At 45.2% G+C, this 27,332-nt stretch overlaps 1 protein-coding gene across 1 annotated transcript; it reads right to left on the bottom strand.

Moving 5' to 3' along the window:
* Positions 1-4,280: 4,280 nt before the first annotated feature.
* On the bottom strand, positions 4,281-4,780 carry LOC127209856 (60S ribosomal protein L27a-like). The gene has a single exon (XM_051169489.1). The coding sequence runs from the start codon at positions 4,778-4,780 to the stop codon at positions 4,334-4,336; it is 447 nt and encodes a 148-aa protein (XP_051025446.1). The 3' UTR covers positions 4,281-4,333.
* Positions 4,781-27,332: the final 22,552 nt, after the last annotated feature.

Here is a 27,332-nt window from a genome sequence, read left to right as displayed (position 1 = left end):
ACAACATCACCAAGCACAGTTTATCATGGCTGCAATGACTTTAAATTACAACTCAAACAGACACTTGCGTATCCGTTTCCTCTCCTGGCCTCTTCTGCACTTAGCAAGATAGAGATACTAAGTGTCCCGCGGGAAATACCAAGCACTTCTATGAGGTGTTGCGTGGTATTTGAAATCCTAGCCTCCCATTGTATCCTGAGATTCCTAGATACAAGGAAGCATATAGAATGTTAGTGCACTAAAAGTCAGGCCTGGCCACCAGCATTTACAACTGGGTGGGCACAGAGTAAATGCTAACAAAGCATAATTCTATTCATTGTGAAAGTTTGTGTTTCCAGTCATCAAACAGAACATATTTGTGAATTATGACTACGAGCTTGACATATACTTAAATCTTATTACAGGTCTAAGCTTCGGTATTAGCCGAGAAGCCATAGGATAACCCTTAAAAAATGTACAATATGAAACATAAGCAGTAAACACATCCATTTCATTTCAGCTGTTCTCAACACACTGTGCACATGAGTAGCCAGAGGCCTGGAGCACGCCACTGCTCTGATAAGGTTTTTAAAATGATTATTCTGTCTAGGACTATGGGCAATGTATTATTAAGAATGTCAATATTGGCTCAGCTCCCAAAGGTAATTTTCCTCTCTAAACTGAGATATAAATGCTGGCTTGCCACTGATCTCCGTGTTTACATACACACGTTGCACTCTGAAATAGCAATTATTTTGCTACCATAAAGGCATGTGTCATCTGGCCTTGCCAACCCCTTGAGACCAGCAGAGCTGTACCCAGTAGTAAAAGAAGATGACCTTCAATGGAAGCCCAAAGGACACGATTACCAGGAAGTTCCCAATTACGTTGTCCCCCACCCCCAGGAGAGAAACTGTTCATTTCATGAGGGAAAAAAAAAAAAAACTCTGTGAAGGATCCCACCCCCGACCCATCCCTAGTTGTATACTTTTAATCTACTCTGTCACTATAGATTTAAGCGACTTTGGAACACACAAGTTATCAGCTAAACAGAAGTATTCATTCTCCATGAAACATCACATGGACTTTAAGGTTCTGCCCATGAGCACCTGCTTAAGAGAAAACTGAAGAAATCCCCCATGAGATGGAGAGAGATGCAGGAATAGTGTCAGCAATGCAGCCGGCTCTCCGCTGGCTACGCGCCTGTGGGCTGCAGTGTTGCTCCCGCGTCTGTCCTAAAACCTCTGACGCGTACAAGACAACACTTCCTCACACAGCATCTCAATTCACACCTTCTAAAACATACCAATCGCCATCCTTGTGCAGATATATTCCGAGGGTTTATTCTATTCCGTGTGTCCACTTACATAAACCCACATTATTAATACACTGTCCTGTTTTACTGTGACTTGGAGGGCCTGAAGTTAAGAGAGTGTAAATCATCCACTATAATTTCCATTTTATCAGATGTTTTTCTCTTGCCTGTCCTCTGCATTTGCTTGTAAGGCATGCCAAAAAACAAAAACAAAAACCCACCAAAAACCTAGTTGGTCAATCAGAAAACTGCAGTATGTGTCCCAGAGTCCACCAAGTCTGTAATTGACATTTTCAGTTTGCATCCTAACCTAACCCCCGGGTATTTGCATTTATGTCTCTCTAGGTTTGATTATTTCAAAGATACATTTTAGTTTCACATACTCTCTTATAAATTCACTCACATGCTCAATCACATGCTCTCTCACATGCTCACTCACATGCTCACTCACATGCTCACTCACATGCTCTCTCACATGCTCACTCACATGCTCTCTCACATGCTCACTCACATGCTCACTCACATGCTCACTCACATGTTCACTCACATGGTCACTCACATGCTCTCTCACATGCTCACTCACATGCTCTCTCACATGCTCACTCACATGCTCTCTCACGTGCTCACTCACATGGTCATTCACATGCTCACTCACATGCTCACTCACATGCTCACTCACATGCTCTCTCACATGCTCACATGCTCATTCACATGCTCACTCACATGCTCACTTACATGCTCTCTCACATGCTCATTCACAGGCTCATTCACATGCTCACTCACATGCTCTCTCACATGCTCTCTCACATGCTCTCTCATATACTCACTCACATGCTCTCACATGTTCTCTCACATGCTCACCACATGCTCCCTTACATGCTCACTCACATATTCACTCAAATCCTCTCTCACATGCTCATGCTCTGTTCATCTCTCTGTGTTTACTATTAGCACACGATTTCATGTCCTGTCCCATTGCTTAGCCAACAGTTCTAGTAGCTGACTCGGTGGTTCTGTGAGGTCCCCTAAGTTGATGCCCACACTTCTTCCTTTGTGACCTCACAGTGTTGTTGTCTCTGTCTCCCGTGCCTGGCACTCATTGGGCCACACTCATTGGCTGCACTCGTCGGGCTGAACTGGGAGTGGATTCCCTGCCTGGTTCCCGGTCTTTCCTTACCCGTGTGGTGGTATCTGTCTGCCATGGATTCCTCCTATGACGGGGAAGCTTTCTAGGTAAGGAACGGTGGAATTCATCAACTGCCTCTTCCTTCTTGCTGATGTTAACTGGCCAAATGTACAGATTAAATCTCTAATGCTAAACTAATCTTGGATTCTGGAACAAACAACTCATGAGATAATTACTTTGAAATATTGCTGGATTCTATTTGCCTAAGCCCGGCTAGAAGTTGCTTCATTTATCTTCTTGAGAATATTCATTTATAGTTTTCTCCTACTATCATGTCCTTGTCTGGCTTTAGTGTTAATTTACCTTTAGTGAATAAATTAAAAAAAAAAAAAAAACTCTTGTGTTCTCTTTATTTTCCTGAAATAATTTTAGTGTAAAGGGAGTGACTTGCTACATTGCCTGATATGTTTTGAAACAAACCAGCAAAGATATCTGGGTCTAAAATTAACTTGGAGGTAAAATTTTCATGTTTAAATGTAAAGATAACAAAACAGAACTATTGGTGTCATCTTCTTCCTTGTGAGAGGAGTTTGTGCTCTTTCGGGAATTTATCCTTTGCATACGAACAATCACATTTATCGACATAAAGATTTCATTGCAGCCTCTTACGTTCGCAACATCTTTAGAATGTGCGGCGAGGTCAGCCTTTTTGCTCTCCCAACTGGTAAGCAGCTTCTTTTTAATCCTCCTGGCCGCTGTGAGGGGAGCAGGTCACTTAGCAATCTTTCAGATGCACAACTCTGGTCCCCTCTTGTTTGGTTTCCTGTATCCAGGATGTTATTGCTTTTTCTCTACAGCTTTGTTTGAGCAGCATAATCCTTTTTGGTTTTTTTTCCCTACAGTAAAGACACAAGACATTTGATCCGAAGCTTCTCCTGTCTTACTTGTTCTTCGGGAATCACAAACTTTCAACTTAGTTCTTTTGTAGCTATGTCCCCAGCATCTCAACACTTGTCATTTTCAATGAGCTCAACACACTTTGTAAATTCTCCTTTGAGTTATTATCTCAATCTAGTGATCACTGAGGTCAGAGTTAATATTTGATTTCCAAGGCTTTGGCCATGTGTGAGACATTCTTATGGTTTGGTATCTAAGTCAATAAAAGTGTGCCCACCCTGGCTATCTGCATGGCTTCAGTCCTTTCTCTTTGTTTATTTTTTGCATGTGCATGTGTGAGGTGTGCACACCTGAATGTATGAATGTTTGCATATGTACAGGTAAACATGTGTGTGTGTGTGTGTGTGTGTGCATGTGGAGTCTCAAAGTTGACACTTAGCGTCTTCCTTGGTGACTCTACAGGAATCTCACTGAACCTGGATCTCACCAATTTTACTAGTTTAGCCAGGCAGCTTATGCCAAGGAGGCCCTGTCTCTATGTCAGGGTGCTGGCACTACAGGCCTGCTCCACAGTCACACAGCTTTCACGTGGCTCCTGGAGAGCAGAACGCTGACTCTTCATCCACTGTGTCATCTATCCAGCCCTGCTTTGATCATCTTAAATTCATCAAACTTTATTTGATGACCCAGAACACGGTCAACCATGATAAACATTTCCAGACTGCTAGATGAAGTAAGCGTATATCATGCTGTTTTCAGTTTGTAAAATTAATTTGGACCAAGATAAATTATGGGGTGGCTGGAGTCGTTTGCTTATCTTTATTGCCTACCTGCTGTAGCAATTATTAAAGAGGTATTAAATCTCAGATTTTAATAGTTTAATGTTTTTATTTAGTATGTAAACTTTAGAATTGTCATATATTCCTGGTAAAATGATTGCTTTCACATTACACAATCTACATCTTTTTTTTTTTTTTTTGAAAATGTTAACATTTAATTAACCTCCCCAGGCAGCTTTAAGCCACCAGGACACAGGCACCTCCAACACCCTTAATCTTCTCTTCAGCTCTTCTGCTAAAGAATTTGGCCTTCACAATGACTGGCTGCTGAGGGAGCTTGCCCTTCCCCAGAACTTTGTAGTAACCCAATCGCACAACATCAATGATGGGAGCAACTCCAGTCTTGTTTTTTGCAGCATTGACCCATGTCTGCTCACTGACCAGTGTCCACAGCTTATCCAGGTTGACAGTTGGGCAGAAGCTCTGGTTCCTCTTTAAGTGGTAGTGCCTCATACCGACTTTTCCAAAGTAACCTGGGTGATATTTGTTGAAGTTGATCCTGTGGTGGTGCATGCCTCCAGCATTCCCGCGGCCTCCAGGGTGCTTGCAGTGCTTACCGATACGGCCGTGCCCGTGGCTTACGTGGCCCCGGAGTTTTCGGGTCTTCCTCAGTCTGGATGGCATGGCGGCGGCAGAAAGGAAAGAGCCACAATCTACATCTTTATACCTGGTAATATTTCACTATGTAAAATCCAACACACACACACACACACACACACACACACACACACACACACTTATATGACATTTCCGATGCAGATGCAGTTTGGCCACAGAGCGTGTATTTTAGTTCTGACATATGCACATAAATAGCACTAACCAGGCTCAGCAGGTTATATTTATATATTTAGACACATATAAGCAAAAACACATACGTATATGTAACAGTAATAATTAAAGAAAATAAGTCCATAAATTGGTGAGGACATGGGAGGTGTTGGAGGGAAGAAAAAGAAGGCTGCGATTATATTTTAATTAAACTAAAAAGCTGTCAAAGAGGAAAAACTGTAGCCATGAGACAATGAAACATTCTCCCAGGTAATAAGTAATAAGGCAAGCAGAAAGCAAAGGCCAAGTGTGGGGCCTCCCAGCAAGGGGCACGCTGGTACTGAACAGCAAAGCTTTTTGTCAACACTGTGCAAAATGCAGGGGTTTTCCTTGCCACTCAAGGCACTCGGGCCAACTAGAATGATGCGGTCACTCTCGTGTCTGAAAACAAACTCTTCTTAGAAGGGTGTAACTGAGCAGCATTAGAAGCCACAGAATAGACTTGAATGAAAACCACGTACAGATTCCAAGCTGAAGACTTTCCACTTTGCCAGGTGTCAGATCATTGGTCCAGTGTGTCGGGCTTTTGCTGATGTGATAAACAGCATCTTTGTGCATGAGTTATGACCGCAAGACATCTCGTAAAGCCTGCAGCCCCTTTTTCTCCCAGGATCCTCATCTCGCACTATGTAGCAGCCTCTTGGGTCTTATTCCCACAGGCTTAGCTCTCTGGGCTCTTCAGCTCCACAGACTCTAGTTCCAGCTCATGCCTTCAGTTGCCCGTCCCTTCATGTAGGTAGACGATGTTCACCCTGACCTAAGCGAACTGTATTTCCCAGGCCCTGCTCTGAGCCCGTCTCCATGTGTTGTATACGTCTTCCCTAGATCAGCTGAGTCTGCTTCTGTCTGCAACTGAAATCTGCCGACTTTAATTCTCCACTTCATGTCTCCTTGTACTCATCCTGGGCTGCTCAGTGTGTCACTAAGCCTTGTGGCACAGCCAGGCGCTTTCTCAATCCTCTTACTGTTTAACTGTTATCTACATACTTTCATGGGTGAGATCAGAGTAGAGAGAGATGAGTGTATAACGAGGTTAGGATGAACAGCTAATGCTAGGGATTTAATTTATTACCTAACATGCTCATGCAAGTGTGGGGCACTGCTGGCGAGGTCAAAGTCCGGTGCATCCAGATAGCCAACTGAGCTTGGTCTATTACAATGGACTCCCTTTTTCCTTGTGGGGGTTCCCCTTTCTGAACCCTAGAAATTCTAAGGAGCATCACATAGCCCTCAGGCAAAATTACAAGCCTGACCCTTTCCTGATAGGACCTGTTCATCCATCACCTGGGGATTACCCCACCCTATGCTGAGGAGATCCTAGCCTCCAGCAAATGGCCTTTAATCATACTTAGGAGTCCTCCTCTCACCTACAGGATGATGAAGCACTGTGTTTTCCTTCTTGGGATAGGACCACATGCCACTGTATGTAAATGAGCTACTGTACCACTGTATGTAGATTAAGTATCTCGGCATCACTAGCCTAGTGAATCAGACACATTCACCCAGAAACCCGTTCCCACTGCCCAAGGTTTATAAACAAAGGTTGGCTGGATTGCACTCAGGTGCTTGTGTCATCCCTCCACCATGACCGACTGAGGTTCCGTTTATTTTGGGGAAGAATTGCTACTGGATGCCTGGGGCTTGACTGCGGGTCAAGACAGTCAAGGCTGAGATGGTGGATCTGCCATGGTGAAGCCTGTCCCCCCGACCCCCGCCTCCACCCACTGACAGCAAGATTTGTGCAACCTCCCCATCGGGCCTGCATCCCCCCAGGCTTGTCTTCTGCCCTGCTTAGCACTGCAGCTTAACAAAGGACAGTGACACTTTGGGTATCATCATGGCCGTATGGCGCTCCCAGTCTCCACTGCTGTCTGATACCAGCAGTCTCATCCTAAAAGAGCTAAACTGTAACATCCCTTGGAGAATCATTTCTAGATGTTCCTGAGAGAGGAACCAGACCTTTGACCTCAAGGTCCATCTGTTCTCCTCCAGAAGCAAGCAGCTCCTAGATCTGCCCACCAGACGTGGACAGACAGGCAAGCCCTCTACTCTGAGCTACATCCCAACTACCTTGTGATTAGATAGTCACAGCTCTCTATATGACACACATGGGAAGAAGGAATCTCAGCTGAAGGATTGCCTCCTCAAATTGGCCTGGGACAGTGTCCGATTGCAATTGATGTAGGAGGGCCAGGCCCACTGTATACAGTGTCATCTCTAGGCACATGGCCCTGGGCTGCACTAGAAAGGCAGCAGAGAAAGCCAGCAGAAACACGCAGGTCCTCCATAGTCCCTGCCTCTGCCCCTGCTTGAATTCATGCCTTGACTTCCCCCAATGACGGACTATGATGTGGAAGCGTAAGGCAAATAAACATTTTCCTCCCCAAGATGTTTTTGGTCATGGTGTTTATCACAGCAAGAGAAAACAAACTGGGACACACCTGAATCTCATATATTTGGTGATTTGCATAGTTATTAAGTCTCACAGTAATTAGACAGGAAAGAAAATCCATTGTTCTAGAATGTTGACCTAACATTGTCTTCTTACTCTTTCTCTTTCTTTTAAAATCTCATACACAGTTGTGAGGTTCAAAATGCTCAGCTATGATACCCACTCAGTCTATACTGTATGACCTCTTCTGGGGGTCAAGGGAAATGGGCTTGGTGAGCCGTTCTCCAAGACCTTCCTTGAGTTATGCCATCTACCACAACCTTAGAAGCCCACCCTTACATTCTAATCTGCTTCTCCTGGGTTTGAAGAAGACATTGTAGATGCTGAGCTTGTGATGTGGTCTCTGTAGGGATGCCTGGTGTCCTGGCCACAGTGGAAGGCAAGCAGGTGTTTAGTGACAACAGTGGGAAAGTTGACAGACACAAACAGCAAAGGGATGCCACAGACTTTTTTGATGAGTCACTCAGGCATTTATTCTGTCTTTCACTGAAGCTTAAAAATGACCAAACTCAACATTAGTCCTGAGTATAAAATCTTGAGAACACCCTCCTCTTATTTAAGAAAGAATTGCATTTCCAGATGTGCTGAAAATTCCTTACCAGCAAATTTTGTCGTTACAAAACATACAAATGCTTTTGAGAGATAGAACAGCCCTTAACAAAAGAAGCCGCACGAAGACTGTGTGCTCCTACGTAGGCCTTCAGGTTCTGTAATGTACGTGTCTCTTCTCAGCCAAGGGAAGAGGGCAGACAGACACAGTTGTGCCTCCTGGAAGCATTTCATATCCGCATGAGTCTTGGAGGCTCCTAGACCTCCTAGGTGAAAGATGATGGGCTAGAAGCCAGCTGGATCCTCACCCAACGCTGGCTTTATTCATCATACAATTAAAGAATGCTGGCTTTCCATTGACATGCCCTTTATTTCCACATTGGAATCTCAGCAATCAATCTCTTCACTTTGTTTCAATCTAACTGTTTAGTGCCATCACTCCTGGGTACATTTGGAAACTTCTCTTTCCTAGGACATATTTTCCAGAAAACAGGAACCACTGATTCCAATAAACCACTTAGGGAAAGAAGTTGTAGATTTTGGGTGTCACATTTTCATGCAGCTACCTAGTCTCACCCTCTGTCAGGAAAATGTCAGAAAATAAAGGCAAAAATATCCTTGTTGTCTGGAAACAATGTTTACACCTGCGATTTACAAGCACCATCTGCTTTCTAGTGGTACTAAGTTTAGAAGTAATTGTTAAAACTCCTGAGTTCGATCCAACTGTGAAACTCATCTTTAGATCCATGCATATACCCTCATGAAAACACTGTGTGTCTCTTATATATCCATAATGTACACCCATTTCAAAAAGAAACTAGATTGTGAACAGGTATTCTGTGCCATCTTTTATTTGCATTTATTTCTTTGCACTTCCTAAAGTTTTACGAAGAGAGATATGAAGTAGCAACGAGCTGAAGAGCACAGGGAGAAACTAAATGGAGCAGAACTTTCTGATGAAGGAAGTTGCTATTCAGCAGCCCGTGATGTCTGGTCTCATAATGGGATGTATCAATAACACAAGGGATAGGCTGTATCAATGACACAAGGGACAGGATGTATCAATAGCACAAGGGATGGGATGTATCAATCAATAACACAAGTGATAAGCTGTATCAACAGTACAAGGAACAGGACTGTAGCAATTGCACAAGAGACAGGGATGTAGCAATACCACAAGAAATGGGCTCATAGTGAATAAACTCACAGTTGCTTTTAACAGTCTTAGCAACAACAACAAAATAGATGTAAATATTTCATCAGTTATATCTTTCATGAAATACGTGAGTGCTTTTTTCCTGTGGAAATAGCACAGTTTCTTTTCATGTTATTTTAGGCAGGTAACAACATCTCCCAGTGAGCATTTATTTATAGAATCGTAGCAGAGTTGTCTTAAAACCCAGCCTTTAGGAACAACTGGAACTAATTCTATCAGTGATGTGCACCTGTGTAGAATAAGTAAGCACAGTGATGTGTGCTTTCAGTTGGGTGAGATGTGAAGATGATGATCACAATGGAGTGGGGAACAGAACAGTGTTTGCCAGAAGCTGCAGAGATCAAGGGAGAGGGACCAGTGGGCAGAGGGTGTACAATTTACAGTTGTTTAGGAGGAATAAGTCAAGAAGCCATTGTAGAGAATGGGGGCTATGCATACAATAAACACCTTCTATTCACTGTGATTACTTGGGTGTGTGTGTGTGGCCAGATGTTGACATCTCCTGTCTTCCTCAATTGATGTCTACCTCAAGTTTTGAAACAAGGTCTCTCACTGGATGTGGCTCACTAGTTCAGTTCAGCCACTGAGCCCCAGATGGCCTCCTGCATCCCCAGCCACTTGGCATGGCTTTTTCCATGGGTGCCAAGGAGAAGAGCTCAGGTCCTCACGCTTGCTCATCAGTCACTTCCCTGACTACTGTGCCAGCTCCTCAGTTCCTGTGTTCTGGAAAAATATGAACAAAGTGGATGCTAGGTATTCTTGCCACCAAAAAAAAAAAAAAAAAAAAAATGACCTCAGAAGCAACACAACTAGTAGTTGTCTGTGACTCACACATCTGTCATCCCAGAAGTCACGAGGCTGAAGCAAAGCAGGGGCCTGAGAACAGCTGAGGCTGCACAGCTGGATTCTGCTTCAGAAAGACAAAAACATGAAAAGTGGCATCCTATCATGATTAGCACTTTACACATGAATATAAGTATCCCACCACAGCCTGACTGAAGGTGCTGCCATCATTACATCTAGCCAGTGTCTACACTATTGCTCTCAGCAGCCTGTCAGTACACCTGACTGAGGGAAGGAGCGCTTGATGACTCGAATTCTGATCTCCAGGCCTCTTCACTAAGGCCTCTCCTGTATTTGAGGCAAGCTCTGTTTTTAGGCTGGGTGCGATATTTACAGTTTTAGTTTGTACTGAATGCTTTTTCTTACAATTTTGGTCAAGGTAACGAGAAGAATTCCATTGACCCATAAAGTGACCCAACAGGGTTCTTGTGGGTCTGAGGGTCTGTTGAGTTTCTGGCTCTGGGGAGATGGTTTAGCAGACAAATTCTCACCCCTCACTGAGCACATCACTCACAGGGAAGTTTTATTAAAAGACACTGAGATTCTGTGGGCGAGGGGCAGGACCTGATGCTGCAGTCTTTGCATTTTTTATGATGCCATTTTTATACCTGGAGCTACTATTTCACTGTACAGTGATGTTTTTCCATTTACATATGTTTATGATAGTGTATCTGTCTTGAGAAAGTCATGGGAACCATGTTTAATATGCAGGTATGATTATTGATCTTATTTTGCCAATAAAACTGAGTATTTCAAAGAGGTCAGTAGGTGCCCAGATATGCACAGCATGCAGAAAGGCAGTTACAAAGCCACACTGTGGGCTAGCATTCTGGTCCAAACGCTCATTCCACCGTGTGTTCCACCGAGAACGATGCGCCCCAGCCCTCTATTTTGCACTTCTTTGCCTGTCCATCGGGACGCTAAGCATCTGCAGATGCAGGCATTGGGCCCTGGTGAGGGCACAACACTCCAGAATGCTCACGAATGTCTCAGAGGCCCAGACACCCAGGTTGTGTCCATGTCTGACAAGTGGACCTGGGTGTTGCTTACCTGTGTCCCCCTTCATGGACCCCAAGAATGGGCCAAGTGGGCAGAGTCAGTCTGCTCCACTGATCTGAGGCCACTCATAACTCATGGCCTGAGGAGTGCCCTCCCCCTGTCCCATGATCTTCCTCCTCCTGCTGCCTCTTCCCTTGTCCCAAACTCATGTCTGCCTTTCCCCTCCACACCACCCAAGGATGGCATGTCTGTGTCTGCATCTGCAAATGCTGAAAGAAGGTCATGGTGCCCAAAGCCTCATCGCACAGGTATTTAAAAGCTGTAACTGGCAACTGTGACAGAAGTGCCTTCAGCCTCACAGAGAAAACCTGTGGCGATATTTAACACCAGCAAGGAGTTATTCCGATGTGGAGAGGCTCTCAGGCCCTTCCTGGTTCCTATTCTTCAGGGCATTTTGAACTGCCTGTGAGGTACATAAGTAAAGAGACCATAGGCAAAGCGCCATCACCTAAATTTACAGTGGATACAGCAATGCTCTGATCTTTGTCTCATGTATTTGTCCAGGCGCTCAGTAAAACAGGCATTGGAAACATTAAAAAATAAAATAAATAGAAAAACAGACCCCTGACCAAGACTGGGTGCCCATATATGACTATCCCAATGTATACAGAGCCACTGGGTACAGGGTTACCATCCTGCACATGGAACAGAGATGTGCTTTAAAGTATAGGCTTTTCGTCACGGATCTAGGGAGAAAGCAACACCTCAGCAGCTATGGAAACCATAGGCTGCCACACTTACAGATCTCAGGAGGAGGGCTGCAGGACAGCACAGGGAATCACAGCCCCACCAGTAGATAACCTAATTGTGCCTTCTGCATGAAGGGCCCAGAGAAGGAAGGCCCAGGATTGGCTAGTGTGGGCAATGTCAACAAGACCTGCAATTAGTAAAAGAGATGCCTGGGAATGTGGACTCTGGGTGAACTGATTAATGAATGAAAGGTATTCCCTGGCCAGCCCTTTACAATGAACTAGACTTTGGGGAAGGCCTTCAAGATGCCATTGCATCAAAAGTACAGAAAATATTTGTAAAGAGGTTAATACCACAGATACTAGGTTAAAGCATTTATGAAAACGTTTTATTGTTCATTTTTTATATTCACAATAACAACTCCTTTAAGGGGTTGGGACTGTCGCTCAGTTAGTAGAATGATTGCCTAGCATTCATGAAGCCCTGGGGTTGGACATACCCTTCCTCTAGCACTATATAAACTGAGTGTGATGGTTTGTGCCTATAGTCCCGGCATTTAGAAGGTGGAGGCAGGGGGATGTAGAGTTTAAGGTCATCCTTGGCTACATAGTGATCTCAAAGCCAGCCTGGGACACATGAAATTCTGCCTCAAAAGAAAAGTTACTTTCAAAAGTATGTCTATAAAACACTTCCAAAAAGAGACCATGAATTTGAAAGAAAGAGGTGAGGGGTATGTGAGAGGGTTTTGAGGGAGGAGAAAGAAGGATAAAAAATCACATAATTATACTACAATCTCAAAAATAAAAGGAAAAACAAAAAAGATCACAAGTAATTTTCTACTGTACTCAGTTGATGCATGTTGGTGTGATGGTGATAAAGCCATGTCTATGTTTTACACAAGAAATTAAAATGTCTCCTTAAAATGCAATTCCTATGCCACAAACAGACCAAATGTATTAAACAGATAAGTGTTAAAATGAAGCCATGAGGCAGGCATGGCAGTGCACACCCCTAACCCCAGCACTCAGGAGGCAGAGACATCTCTGTGAGTTTGAAGCTGGCCTGGTCTACGCAGGGAGTTTCAGGTCAGCCAGGACTGCACAGAGAAATAATGTCTTGAAAAAACAAACAACAACAAAAAAACAGAATGAAGCCATAAAACCATAGCACAACCTGGATACAACACAGAGTGGATTTTGCATTGATTGAGAAGAAAATCTTCACAAGAAAGAGCTCTAGGGATCTACTGGTTCCTCCAAAATGTCACAGGATAAAAGGGCAAGCACCAGAGGACGAGGAGCTGGCACAGCAGAGCTCCCTGACTTGGAACTGCACATCTCAGGGCCGCCTTGGAGAGCGCTTGACCCACTTCAAACCTGGAAGGCTTGAAAGAAGGGAGGAGTCCTTAGGGCACTGCTGCCCACATGCAGATTTAAGTCCTTCAGGGGACAAGATGTAAATCCCTCATGGCCGGGAGAGAATGACTGCTGATATTTTAGTTCACTGTTGTAGCACATGTGTTATGCATCCAAGGGAGCTGGGGCCTACATATGCAACATGCTTCTAAGACATAAATAAAAGATCCAAACAGAAGGGATTTTACAGAGGCTCCCAGAGAATTCCGATGGGCACAGGCCTCAGCCTGAAGCAGAGAGGTCTCTTCTTACAGACTGTGATGGTTAATGCAAAGTCAGATCTGATTAAAACACACACACACACACACACACACACACACACACACACACACACAAAAAGAGAGAGAGAGAGAGAGAGAGAGAGAGAGAGAGAGAGAGAGAGAGAGAGAGAGAGAGAATAATTGACTGATGAGAACTCATGAGTGCTCAGTTTTTAAAAGGACACCTATCTCATCTCCCACCACAGAGAGACAGAGACACAGACAGAGACATAGAGAAAGAGAGAGAGAGAGAGAGAGAGAGAGAGAGAGAGAGAGAGAGAGAGAGAGAGAGAGACAGAGACATACAGAGACAGAGAGAAAAAAAGAGAGGGAGAGAGACACAGACAGACACAGAGGCAGACATAAACAGAGACAGAGAGAGACAGAGGGACACATGGAGAGCTTCCAGGGGACTAAGGCTAATTTAGAAGGACACTCATCCCATGGAACATGAGAGTAAGTATTCAGTCACAGTAACAGTGAAAAAAAGCACAGAAGGAAAAGTTAGATCAGATGTTTAATTATCACGTAGACATCTTTGAAAATATCAGAAGAGTCCTGTGTTTACCACAAGAATGAACTGCTGTGGACATCACTGCAGGCACACATTGTCACTACAAAAGAAGGACAGCCCGAGGGGGCCATGCTTCCTGTGGATACGGGCACTCCAGTGCAGATGATGGACGGACACGGAATGCTGATGTTCGGTCAGCCACAAGTACCTTCATCAGATTAACACGTGTGGTGCTCCTATTAACAAACTCTAGAAGGATTGGCATACATCCTCCTGTGAGCGGAGCACTGTGGCCACTTCCTGTCCCTTCCCACAAATGACCTGGTAGTCGCTGAGAAAGTGACAATGCACAGATTCCTTCTCGGTGCAGGAATGTCAGCCAAAGGGCTGGAGCTCAGTCAAAGGCAAACAGACTTGGCTAAAAGCACAGCTGCTTTCCAAAAGCAAAGTGTGCTGAGGGCTGTGGACTGATGTTCTCCAGGCCGCTGTGTGACAGCGGCGTGAACCCTCAAGCTCCCCAGACCTCCAGCCAGTCACACGTTCAGATGGCTTCCATGATATTTTTTTAATAAGATAAAGAAAATAACTGAAATTCACATGTGGCTGGTGTGATATAGACAAGGAAATCTTAGAGAAGACAGTCACGAGATTCTACGAGAGAACTCATTTAATGGAAGCCAGCGTGCTGAGCCAGGATTGATGGCGAGAAAATAACATCCCCAGTAACTTTCAGAAACCCTGGTGAGGGCACTGAGCTTTCTACAATCTATTACATGGGGATTTTTGAGTCAATCTTATCTACAGCTTAGGAAATAGGCTGACCCCAATTTGCCATTTTGATTGTCAAAATCCTAGATTTCTATGGAGCCCTTATGAAAAGAATCTTCTAAGGGCTGTGTAATGGCAGATAAGATTGCCCAGGCTTATATTATTTAGTGAACAAGCGAGTACAGAATTACATAGCCAGTGTTACAATTTAACATTTTAATGTATAGATAAGAGGTGACTGTAAGAACCGTTAATAGTGGCTCTCTGTGGGAGGTGATTGCACGGTGGTTTTTGTATTCTTTGTTCATCTCTATTTTATACACTAAAAATGGTGGTCTTTCCCTGAGTCTGTTTGATGCACAAATCCTCAGCGAGGTTATCCGTTCACCCATGCATCTCAGGTCAGCTTCTGAACCCCAAATCAGGTGCCTATTTGAGGGACTTCAAGTTTCCTGCAGAGAATTATTAATATAAGGGCAGAAAAAAATCTACCATGATGCCGCTGGCATGTAGCAACACTCGCGCTCCTTTTAATGTCACTCTCAACATCTAAAGGCGGAAGACGGCCTGAGAGATTGAGCATGCACCCACGAGCCCTTCAGGGTTTTAAAGCCCAGAGGCTGGAGCATGGCTGGTAGTGCTTGCCTGCACACCAGATGCCCTGGGTCTCACTTCCAGCCCATGTCCTGAGCAAGGGGGGTGCACAATTGTAGGCCCAGCACTCGAGAGGCAGAGACAGGAGAATCAGAAGATTGATGTCATCCTCTGCTCCAGAACAAGTTTGACACCAGCCTGGACCAGTCTGTCTTAAAAACACCAACACAGTGGGTATTTCAAAAACTTTTCCTGGCCCAGGTCACTACTGAAAGCCTGGATCCTGAAAGTCCAGCTAGGGAAGCAGAGCTCACCACAACTCAGTCATACGTGCTGCTCGGTGATGCCTCTGTCCACCTGTGCACCCGCCCGTCTCCCCACTAAAGACCACAGCTTCCTTGGTTCTCACCTGCTTGGGTCCAAACCATCAACAGCAATGCGGTCCTCTCCTATACGAGCAACCCTGAGGAAACACAGTTGGTTGGAGCTGCCTTCCAATCACAGGTCACACCCATCCATCCCTGTGTCCCCTGAGCATCCTGACTCAGCCGTCTTGGGCCTGAGCCTCACAGGTGTGAGTTTTAAACATGACTGGTGGAATGACGCTTTGAAGTTCAGGCTAAATCTTATATCTCCTTAGCTCAAACCCCTCCAGACCTCTCATTTCAGAGTCCAGTTGGCCCCTCTTCCCCAGCAGTCCTCCCTCCTTCACTGGCTGGTTTGCATCACTCCTTGGGCACTCCCCGCCCTGCCACAGAAGGCTCACTCCCTCCTGTCATTGGGATCACTTTGCAAAGCCTGCCCCACTGAGGAGCACACACGGCTAGCACCTGGACTAACTGTCCACCCTCAGTCCACCCCTTACTCCTGATTCAGCACTCTGAGAGGAAAGGCCTCACTTGAGCATTTCACAAGCGTGGTTGGCTCCTGCTCCAGAAAATCTGACATGTTCTGGAATTTGGGGGAGTTTGTACTCAGGTGGCACACACATACAGAGAGAGAGAGAGAGAGAGAGAGAGAGAGAGAGAGAGAGAGAGAGAGAGAGAGAGAGAGAGAAGAGGAGAAGGAGAGAGAAAGAGGGAGGGAGGGAGAAACACACACATTTGTAGGAAAAATGTAGGAACTCCATTCATTTCTGTGTCACCCACAAGTGGCTGTCATACTTTTTACTTTGTAATATTAAGTCTAAAACAGCCCCCTCCCGCAAGCCAGTGCTGCTCACAATGTCCTAAATGACAGTCTGGACTCAGCTCTGGGAGGAGACCTGGCCTTTAAGTGTGGCATGGGTTACAGAGGGAAGAGTGAGGACAGAGGGCAAAGAAAGCCAGAACATCGTGGGTCTTGGATCACTTGCCTGTGCATTGGCAGAATTCACCAATATCAGTGAGAAGTTGATAGCTGAATGTGCCATTTTCTGGACATTGAGAGTGATTCTCAAGCTTGAATTGTAGCCAAGCCATATTGTGGTAAATAATAATGATGGTGATGATGCTGGTGGTGATGGTGATGATGATGATAATGGTGGTGATGATGATGGTGATGGTGGTGGTGGTGATGGTGGTGGTGGTGGTGATGATGGTGGTGATGATGATGGTGATGGTGGTGGTGGTGGTGATGGTGATGATGATGGTGATGATGATGGTGATGATAGTGGTGATGGTGGTGGTGATGGTGGTGGTGATGATGGTGGTGATGGTGATGATGGTAAGGATAATGGTAGTGATGATGGTGATGATGGTGGTGATGGTGATGGTGGTGATGATGGTGATAATGGTGATGATGGTGGTGATGATGATGGTGATAATAATGGTGGTGGTGATAGTGATGATGGTGATGGTGATGGTGGTGATGATGGTGATGATGGTGGTGGTGGTGATGGTGAGGATAATGGTAGTGATGATGGTGATGATGATGATGATAATGGTGGTGGTAATGATGATAATGATGATGATGGTGATGGTGGTGATGATGATAATGGTGGTGATGATGGTGATGATGATGATGATGGTGGTGGTGGTGGTGATGATAATGGTGGTGATGATGGTGATGATGATGGTGGTGGTGGTGATGATGATAATGGTGGTGATGATGGTGATGATGATGATGATGGTGGTGGTGGTGGTGATGATAATGGTGGTGATGATGGTGATGATGATGGTGGTGGTGATGATGATGATAATGGTGGTGATGATGGTGATGATGATGATGATAATGGTGGTGGTAATGATGATAATGATGATGATGGTGGTGGTGGTGGTGGTGATGGTGATGGTGGTGGTGGTGGTGATAGTAAAACAGTGAGAATTAATGTTACCTCAAGGTCCAAGAAGGGGATAAGACCTAAAAAGACCGGCAATGGGGGTTGCAGACTCCAGTTTTGAATGAGAAGAGCCCATGATTAGTTCCAGGGAGGAAAGGAGACAGTTTTGAAAACAGTAAGGAGCTAACATAGGCTCTCTGTCCCCCAGACCAAGGCCCTGGGTCACCCCCAACCCAGCAGAACACCAGCGGCACCTTCCCTGCCTCCCACCTGCTCCCATCTCCTGTAGATTCCAAGCATCTTCCCTTCTAACCTCCCCTTCTTCTTGTTGTTTTGTCCAAGACCCCAACCCCAGCAGGTACCCCATGCTACCGCAAAGGCTGCTCCTCTCAGGGCAACAAGTGGGCTGAAAGCTGACCCACACCTCTCCCGCTGCTCCTGAGATCTAGCTCCCTCATTTTTTAAATTTAATTAATTTATTCAGATTACAACTAAATTGTTATCCCATCACTTGTATCCTCCCATTCCTCCCTCATTCCTGCTTTCACCCTACTCCCCTCTCCTAGGTCTATGACTGAGGGGGACCTCCTCCCCCACTATATGGTCATAGGCTATCAAATCTCGTCTTGGTAGCCTGCTTACTCTTTATTTGAGTGCCACCAGGCCTCCCCACCAAGGGGAGGTGGTCAAATATGGGACACCAGAGTTCATGTCAGAGTCAGTCCCCACTCTCCACATAACTGTGGAGAATGTCCTGTCCATTGGCTAGATCTGAGTAGGGGTTCTAGGTTTACTATTTATATTGTCCTTGGTTAGTGCAATAGTTTAAGCAAAACCACTGGGCCTCCTCATTTTATCCCCAGCTCTGTAGCAGGAAACCTGCTGTGGTCTCCCTTTACTTTCTGATCCCACCTCTAGTAGATCACAAAGATGGTTCCTTCCAGCCTTCCCTCCCCCAACTCATCCCAGAGTCCCAGCCGCCAGGAATTCCCCATGAACACACATGCTGAGCAAGCCAGTAAAACAGGCAACACACACCCATTACACTCTGAAAATCCAGAAAGGATTTGTGTGTGTGTGTGTGTGTGTGTGTGTGTGTAAACCTACTCCAGTGAACCTTCCTGGGATCTATGAAGGCAATCCTAATGAAGACTCCTAGGAGCAAGAGATACAGTCTCAATTGTATCTTGTAACCAGGCGAGGCTTCCAGTGACAGGAACTGGATTGCATTCGGTTGAGTAGTTGGCCAAAGGTATCCCACGGAAACCTCCAAACAACCCAGGCTGTTGCTCGGTTGCTCTCCACAAACTGACAGCAGGGCCCCAATCACAGAGGACCACAACCAAAGAAGCCATTGAACATGTGGCAGTCTTTGACCTACACTCTGTCCTACCTGCAAACCATGCCAGGGCAATGGTGGCACAGAACTTGTGGGAGTTTCCACCTAATTAAGACTGAGTTGACTTAAGCCTCAGTCTACAGGAAGGAACCCAGACCTGACATAGTCTGGGTAACAAGGAACCAGAGACTAGATATCCCTGAGACCTAGGCTGAGACCAAACACTACTGGTCTGAATTTTTTAAAAAAGTAGCAGTAAAAGAAAAGAAGTGATGTTCCCCTGCTACACTGAGAGATTAGTGTCTTGTCCTGTCATCACCAGAGAAGCCTCCTCCAGCGCCAGATGAGAACAGATGCAGACATTACTCAGAAAGAGCCTGAATTGAAGTTTCCATCAGATCCCTCCCCTCTGAGCTCAGGAAAGCCTGTGGAAGAGGATGTAGGGAAACTCAGACCCAGAGGGGATGGAGGACATCAGAGCATTGCCCCTGAGTCAACTAAGCCAAGCATATGAGTGGAGAGACTGAAACAGCAAACACGGGGCTTATGTGGGTCTGCATCCAGGCCACTGGGTACATAGTACAGCTGTTAAAACTTAGTACTTTTATGATCATTCTCGCCTGTGAGAACAAGTGGGTCTCTGACTCCTGTGCCTGCTCTTGGGGATGTTTCCCTCCTGCTGGTTTGCTCTGTCCAACTTGGGTGTGACAGCATCTGATTCATCTTATTATACTTTATTTTGTCATGTTTGGTTGTTTAATCTAGAGTCTGTCTCTGGCCCTTCCCTTCCCTCCTCTACTCACTCGTCTCCTGCTCGGGAGGCTGTCCTCTTGTGTACTTCCTTTGGGACTACACCCATGTGTAGGTAGCTGGACCAGGCAGTAGTTCTATTTGTAGTTCTTGAGGACCAAGATACCCTTCCTTCTCCATGGTGACAATCATAATTTGTGGCCTCAGTATCTGTGACAAGAATCTTTCTTCCCTTTGCATCTTTAGCAGGATTTGCCCATTCTGTCCCTTTGGTTGGTTGGTTTGGTTTGATTTTTAGTTTTTCAAGACAGGGTGTCTCTGTGTAGCCCTGCCTGTCCCAGAACCCAATATGCAGGCCAGGCTGGCCTCGAACTCACAAGGATCCACCTGCCTCTGCCTCCCCCAGTGCTGGGATTACAGGTGCCATTCTGTCTCTTTAACATTGTAACAGTTTGGACTCACAGCTCCCTGGAGGCTTGCAGGACTGAGCGCTGCCCCTTGTGGACTTTCTCATGATTTGCATCTCCCTTTGAGAAGTGACTCGAGCTCTCCTCATACCTGAGAGCTAAACATGTTGTGCCCAGAGAAGACTCAAACAGTGAGGAGTAGTGACTTGAGAGGGAACAGGATGCTGGGGAGCAGAAGATGACAGGATAGAGCAGCACAGAAGAAGGTGATTTGCTTCACCACAGAGTGAGGGTGGAGCTCACAGCCTCCAAACAAAGAGATGACAAGAGCAGAGTACTCATGACCTTAATGTGATAATTAGCCATGAGGCCTCGTGCTGAATTATCTCACTGCATCCAACAAATATGTATTGTTGTTATTGATCCAGTAAAATGAAAACCCTCTCTTCCTGGAGAGAAGTCAAAATATGTTACAGAGATTCTGGAAACCCTCCAGTGGAGACACATCTTCCCTTCACACACAGCCTCTGTAGTTTTCAGCCTGTCTCCTTCATGCACTGTAGCAGGTGCCCAGCTGGGTCTCTGAATCTCCACAATCCAGGTGTCTGGTACCTCAAGATCTTAAGAAGACCTCTGACTGCACATTCTGTCTTTGCAAGCCTGTGAGCACCTTCCTCAGTGAGAATCTCCACTCTTCTATCTCTCACTCTCCTAACTACTTGTATCTCCTCATGTTTGCTGACTGCACATAAACACCCTCCATCCTGTGCCAGGAAGTTGTCTTTCTCTCCCTATCACTTTGCTCCCTATTCCTTGAATTCGTAAGTGAGATTCTGTAGGTCCATTACTTTATTTACAGGTTACTGCAGCCACTGAAATGTTTTTGTTTTGTTTTTGTTTTTGTCTCTGTCATTTTGTTAAAACTCTGTTGCCCTCTATCCTGCCATCCCTGGGAAAGTGGTCTAAAGCCTCACCACATCTCGAGATTTCTAGTACTCTGAGCTTGGACTCCCTTCAGGCTGATGATAAAACAAGTTTCTGTTATTTAAGCCACCTAGCCTGAGGTGTTTTATAATGGCAGCCCTCTACAAGGTGAACACCATGGCCTACACCCACTGAGAGAACTAAGCTGTGGGTGAACACAGACGTGCACGGTGTAAGAAGCTTGAACACAGATGGCTTTCTGAATTGCCCTCGGCTTGGCTCTCACTGGGTGCCCTAGGACCCTCAGGGGAAAGGGTTAAGCGATGTTTAGCCAGTATGTATAGTTAGCTCTTTTTGCCTCCCAAGACTTATTAGCACTCTGGGTATCAATTCACCAAGAATGAATAATACTTTGAATGACATCAGCTTCCGCCAACATGAAGAGGTTACTATGGTGATGGAGCAAGTTTTTCAGAGCACAAAACAGATACCGTGCTTGATATATTAGTCAGCCAGGGAAAGAAGTAGCAGGAAAGCCGCGGCATTCACTCGGTGAATAGCCATCTATGCAGCGTGTGTGTCAGCAATTCCGCTGTGTTTCTCTGAATATCAAATCTGTGGTGGTTGTACTGAGAGTCTTGGCAGATTTACAGAAGTATTAACACTCGTGTTCAGAGCCTGTTTTGTTTGTTTTTGTTTGCTTTTCCTTCTTCATTTATTGGAGTTCATATTTTCAACAGGTTTGCGGAATGTTCTGCTCAAATGCCAAAAAGGAACGCCCTCCCTCAGGCCCCTTTGCCACTCTACTGTGAACTCAGTGAGCTCCCTCCCCGCCACTAAGACCTCACATTGCCCTGCCCTTAACTTCAGCGGTTGCCTGTACATATTTCTTTGAGGGTTTTTAAAGGACACATTTGAGGTTGTAAGGCTCATTTTACTCTCAGATTCCTCCAATTAACCTTGTTCAGAAAGGCCTCTAAACCAGAGAGAATAATAACAAACGGTCAGGACTGCAACAGCCGTCATGTCTTCTAGGGTGAGTCGGCTTGACTCGTGCACACGGAAGAGAACCCACCTTGTCAGGAGAGAAGAGAACCCACCTTGTCAGGAGAGATTGCTTGAGAAAGGAGGGAACAGTGAAGAACTAACCCTGAGCAAGAGCAGCATCCCCAAAGCCAAAGTCTGCCAGGACAACAGGCGCTTCCGCCTTGGTTGTGTCATGCTGGCAGACATAGAAAACCCTCTGGGGGCATCTCAATTTTAGCAAAGCATTTAAAAGGCACCTAGTATTCCCATACTGTTTTATCAGTGACATTTCTGAATCCTCATTGGGTAGGATTTCCTGGTTCTGAGATACAGCAGCAAGGTCTAGTCTACACAGCGTCTCTACCTTAACAGGCCACACAGTGGCTCTATCTTTTTAAAATCTTTTTTATATGTGTATATATTTTTTTAATTTATTTCTATTACATCTAAATTGTTATCCCATCCCTTCTATCCTCCCATTCCTCCCTCCCTTCCGCTCTCCCCCTACTCCCCTCTCCTATGACTGTGACTGAGGGGGACCTCCTCCCCCTGTATATGCTCATAGGGTATCAAGTCTCTTCTTAGTAGTCTGCTATCCTTCCTCTGAGTGCCACCAGGTCTCCCCATCCAGGGGGCATGGTCAAATATGGAGCACCAGAGTTCATGTGAAAGTCAGTCCCCACTCTCAACTCAACTGTGGAGAATGTCTTGTCCATTGGCTAGCTCTGGGTAGGGGTTTGAGTTTATTGCATGTATTGTCCTTGGCTGGTGGGTCTATCTTAACAGGCCACACAGTGGGTCTACCTTAACAGGCTGGAATGCTATGGATGCAAACAGCATTGTCAGTGATTATTAGGAGCTCCTGACCATCAAGATCAGACAGGAAGATCTGCATAAGGAAAAGCCAAGTGGTCCAATATGGCAGGAGCTCTTAGGAGCCCTTTCTGTATATTGGTAATCAGTTATTTGCGGGTGTGTGGGGGGGGTGTCTTGTTTTTCAGTACCAAATATAGGCTAGTGATTTATGTAAGGGAACGGGCCTTGCAAACAAAAATCTGAACATTTCTGAGCAATATTAAAGATGCATCCTCTTTGACATGGACATTGATGAACTTGAGGGACCAGACATTATAATGTCTTGATTTTAGTTTGGCTTTCTATTAATGAGTTCAAACACGTTTGCTAGTGAGAAGACATGTCAACCAAGTTGTTCTTTAGTCACAAAAGTAAAACCACGTTTCACATATTTGAACTTATCTGATCCCTTAAACTTAAAATGTAGTCAATGTTTGGAAGTTCCAGTGATTTCCTGGATTTACCAGGGTCTCATCTTTCTGGCTATGCCCAGATTGATCTCAATTTTTACCCTTACTGACGATTTCATTATAATGTGGAAAAGCTTAAAGATGTCTGCTCTGATCTGGTTTCATAGTAGCATTCTGGGGTGCCTCCCTTCTAGTTGACCACTGTTTGAAGACTATCCTGTTTGTCCTATTTGCAGGAACACAAATACAGGGGTATTTTATTTTTTAAATATATTTTATTGATTTATTCATATTACATCTCAATTGTTATCCCATCCCTTGTATCCTCCCATTCCTCACTCCCTCTCATTTTCCCCTTACTCCCCTCCACTATGACTGTGACTGAGGGGGACTTCCTCCCCCTGTATATGCTCATAGGGTACCAAGTCTCTTCTTGGTAGCCAAAAACAGAGACAGCAAGATGACTAAAGGACAGCATAAAATCATAGAGGGGTCTTTTAAAGCAGTGTCAGTCATATTTGCTACAGCTACGTCAACTTTTACCTAGGACACTGAACCAATGGGCTCAGTATAGGAACCATCAGTGTCCCACGAGGAAAGGATGGCCACTGAACCTAGCTGGGGTTTGGGGACTGAAATAACCCAGTTTGGAGGACGCAATTAAAGCTTAGCTTTTGTTATTGTCAGAACTTCCTTTGGGAGGAAAAAACAAAGAGTCACAGCAACTGATTCTTGCACACCTCTTCCCTCCTCCCCTATCATTATAAAAGCACAAATAAAATAAAGAGTTTGAATAAAATGGCTGCAAGTATAAATTAAAATATGAATTATGGCTCCACACCTCAGAGGTAATAACTCTGCCTTTACATGCATTTCACAAATTATTCGCTTACTAACCCTGAGAAATACTCAGCCTATGGGGATAATTTTTCCTACCCTCAAATACATCATGACAAGCTTCCTGTGTCTTTAAAATATTCTTCAAGAAAATAACTTTCAGCGTTTTAGTTGCTGTTCTTAACTGGGCTGAGTGTCATCCCGTCAAACAAGCTCCTGGGTATATCTAACAACTGGCGTATTGTCTAAAACTTCTGCTGTTTCTCGAATTGGGGGGCGGGGTGGTGACAATGGGTTTGAGGTCTCTGCATGTAAAGCCATGTCATCTCCTTGGGGTAAATTAAAGATGTGATTACTAAGGTAAAAGACATAAAGATTCTAAATGCACTCGAATGAATCACCAAATTGTTTCACAAAGGTCACCCAAATTCATGTTCACACAGAGGCACCAACCTTAGCTGCCTTTCCCAGCCTCTTCCCAGGGACTGGTCTGATTAAAACGCTCAGGCATGACCGACAGTGGAGTGATTGTAGAAGGAGATGATGTTTGTGTGCTAGAAATCTAGCCCGTGGACAAGGCAAGGCTCATGCATGGTTCCCTGGCCCAAGTGTTCAGAGCATGAAATATGAATGAATGAAGTTCAGCTAAGACTGTCCCTGGAAATTTAGAGGAAACAACATAGAAATAAAACAGAGGAGATAAACATTAAATGTCTAGAGCCAGAAGACACACAGTCACCATCCTTATCCACAGATGTAACAAGTATGGCGTGGAAGTGTTCGGAGGTATCCCAGAGCTGTTGCAGAATGTCTGTGCTGCGCAGGGTCATAACTAGCCCAGAGATGCTCTGAAGCACACAGCAGAATTTGTGTAAAGATTTGTAAATGTTGCATCCTTTAGGTAAAGAATGCGTGTGTGCGTCATGTGCTGGTGTCCTGGCTATTCTGGGAATCCCATCTCTGGAAGTTACCAGAAATGAATACGTACACGTTTGAGGGAGCTGATTTAGTGGGTAAGATGCTCACTGTGGAAGTGTGGGTATCTGAGCCCAACCCCAGGCAGAGAGTCACCATTGGCAAGTACTCCTAGCACCCAGGTGCGAGATGAGAAGCGTGGAGGAGAATCAAGATCAGGGGTCAGCCAGCCCACGAGTGCAGCGGTGAACAGTCAGAGGTCCTGTCTCCAACAAAATGGAAGGCGAGGACTGACCACTGAGGTTGTCCTCTGATTTTCACACATGTGCCATGACACATGTACCCTCAGAACTCACAAACACAAACATGTCACACGTACATACATGCTTTAAAACATAGAAAAAAATTTTTTTAATCCAAAAGGTACATGAATTGTAGCAGAAAAGACGAGCCAAGCATGAGCTCCTGCAACTTGGATTTCTCACTTGTCTGCTTTTAGTAACTGCAGCTGTGTCTGGAGATGGCCGTTTCCCACATCAATTTCAGTGTGACTTTCCAGAATCTTCAGGAAGGGTTGAAGGAGGGAAAGAAGGAGGGCAAGCGAGCGAACATGTGCAGGTGACCCTGAGTCACACACAGACCCTCATAAGACACAATGACAGACAAACACCCTGTATGAAGGTCATGGTGGAGGCCTCGGCACCATTGCTTCAATGTCTTCTTCCTCAGAAACCCGTGGAGGCCACTAAGCCCACCTCTGAAGCAGCACCCGTGGCTCAGTCACCTCCATGAGGCCCTGTGTCCCAGGGCGACCTCCATGGCAACCGAGATTCACCATGGGCAAGGTGGATGCCCTGGTGGATGCCCCGGTCTTGCCCTTTCACCTCCATCCTAAGATGAAGAAGTGGGAAAACGGCTCTGGAACCGTGGCTGTGGACTGTTAGCCTCAGAACCGTGAGTGGCGAGTTTGAGGTTCAGGAGTTACCCCACTCGTGAAGTAGGTCAAGGCCCACGGACAGCTCCAGGTGTGCTCTCCTTCTGCAGTGCCATCTTTTGCCAGTGTGACCTCAGCAGGTCCCTTCCTGTTCTGAATTTCATCTGTCGTTCTGAGTTATGAGCACAAATCAAGGATAAAAATGCTTGTTGCTGTTCATTTTTTTAAAAATACCTTTTGTGTGATTAATTTTGACTTGAATGTTAAGTTATCAGGAAAATTTTCAACCACAATTAACTACTATTGTGAATCTGTAAGCAAAATCTCCAGTGTATAATAAACACGGAGCAAGGGTTTAGAAGGTTTATTTGCATGAGAGGGTTGAAAGCCACAGAAGCACAGAGAAGTAAGCAAAGGAAAGGATGGTAAAAATTTTCCTTTTTACCTTAACATAATAAAACACTAAGCATTGTACAAAGCCCTTGGCCAGAGATAAGATGTCTAAAGCAGTGGTTCTCAACCTGTGGGTTGTGGGGACCACATATCAGGTATCTCGTCTATCAGATATTTATATTACAATCCATAACGGTAGCAAATTCACAGTTAGGAAGTAGCAATGAAATAATTTTATGGTTGGGAGTCACCACAACATGAGCAGCTGTGTTAAAGGGTCACAGGAAGGTTGAGAACCACGGGCAAGAAGAATCGAAGTGTCACAGAACAGCCCCGTGGCACCGGGAGGATGGCTGCCTGCTGTGCTGGCAGGAGCAGTTAGCTGTGCAATGCCTGCTGGGGGTTGCACGGGAGGACGCCTCCTGCAATCCCGAGTCCAGAGAGACAGATGGAGGAAACGGATCCTGGGAAATGAAGTGGAAAGCGGAGAATCTGGGGCAATTGTCACTTTTAACTTCTTGGACGTGATGGATGCCAGGTAAGCACAATCCAGTCTAAATAGGTCAAACACTTTTCAAGAAAAAAATTAGAAGCTACACTTCTCAAACTGTGTAACACAAGGATAGACTGACTGTACCTGAGCTTGCTCCACTTGTGAACGTTAAGAAACTTTATGGAAAACCATTGGGTGGAAAACAATTGAATGAGAACCGTGATTTAGGCCTGCAGAGCTGGCTTGGCACATCCGGGGACATGCTGCCCCTACAGGGAACCTGAGTTCAGGTCCCAGCACCTATATCAGGTGGCTCACAACTACTTACAACTCCAGCTCCAGGGGATCTGATGCCCTCTTCTGTCCTCAGCAGGCACCTTCATGCATGTGGTGCACAGACACACATGGAGGTACATACACATGAACATTAACAAAAATATAGTGC

Source organism: Acomys russatus, chromosome 27 (genome assembly GCF_903995435.1).
Source record: "Acomys russatus chromosome 27, mAcoRus1.1, whole genome shotgun sequence".
Lineage (NCBI taxonomy): Eukaryota > Metazoa > Chordata > Mammalia > Rodentia > Muridae > Acomys > Acomys russatus.
The sequence above is the reverse complement of the archived record's forward strand: the minus strand, read 5'-3'. Positions and strand labels throughout refer to the sequence as shown.

What these genes read in the sequence shown, in the direction of transcription:
- LOC127209856 (XM_051169489.1), bottom strand. Translation starts at nt 4,780, where the DNA reads ATGCCATCCAGACTGAGGAAGACCCGAAAACTCCGGGGCCACGTAAGC.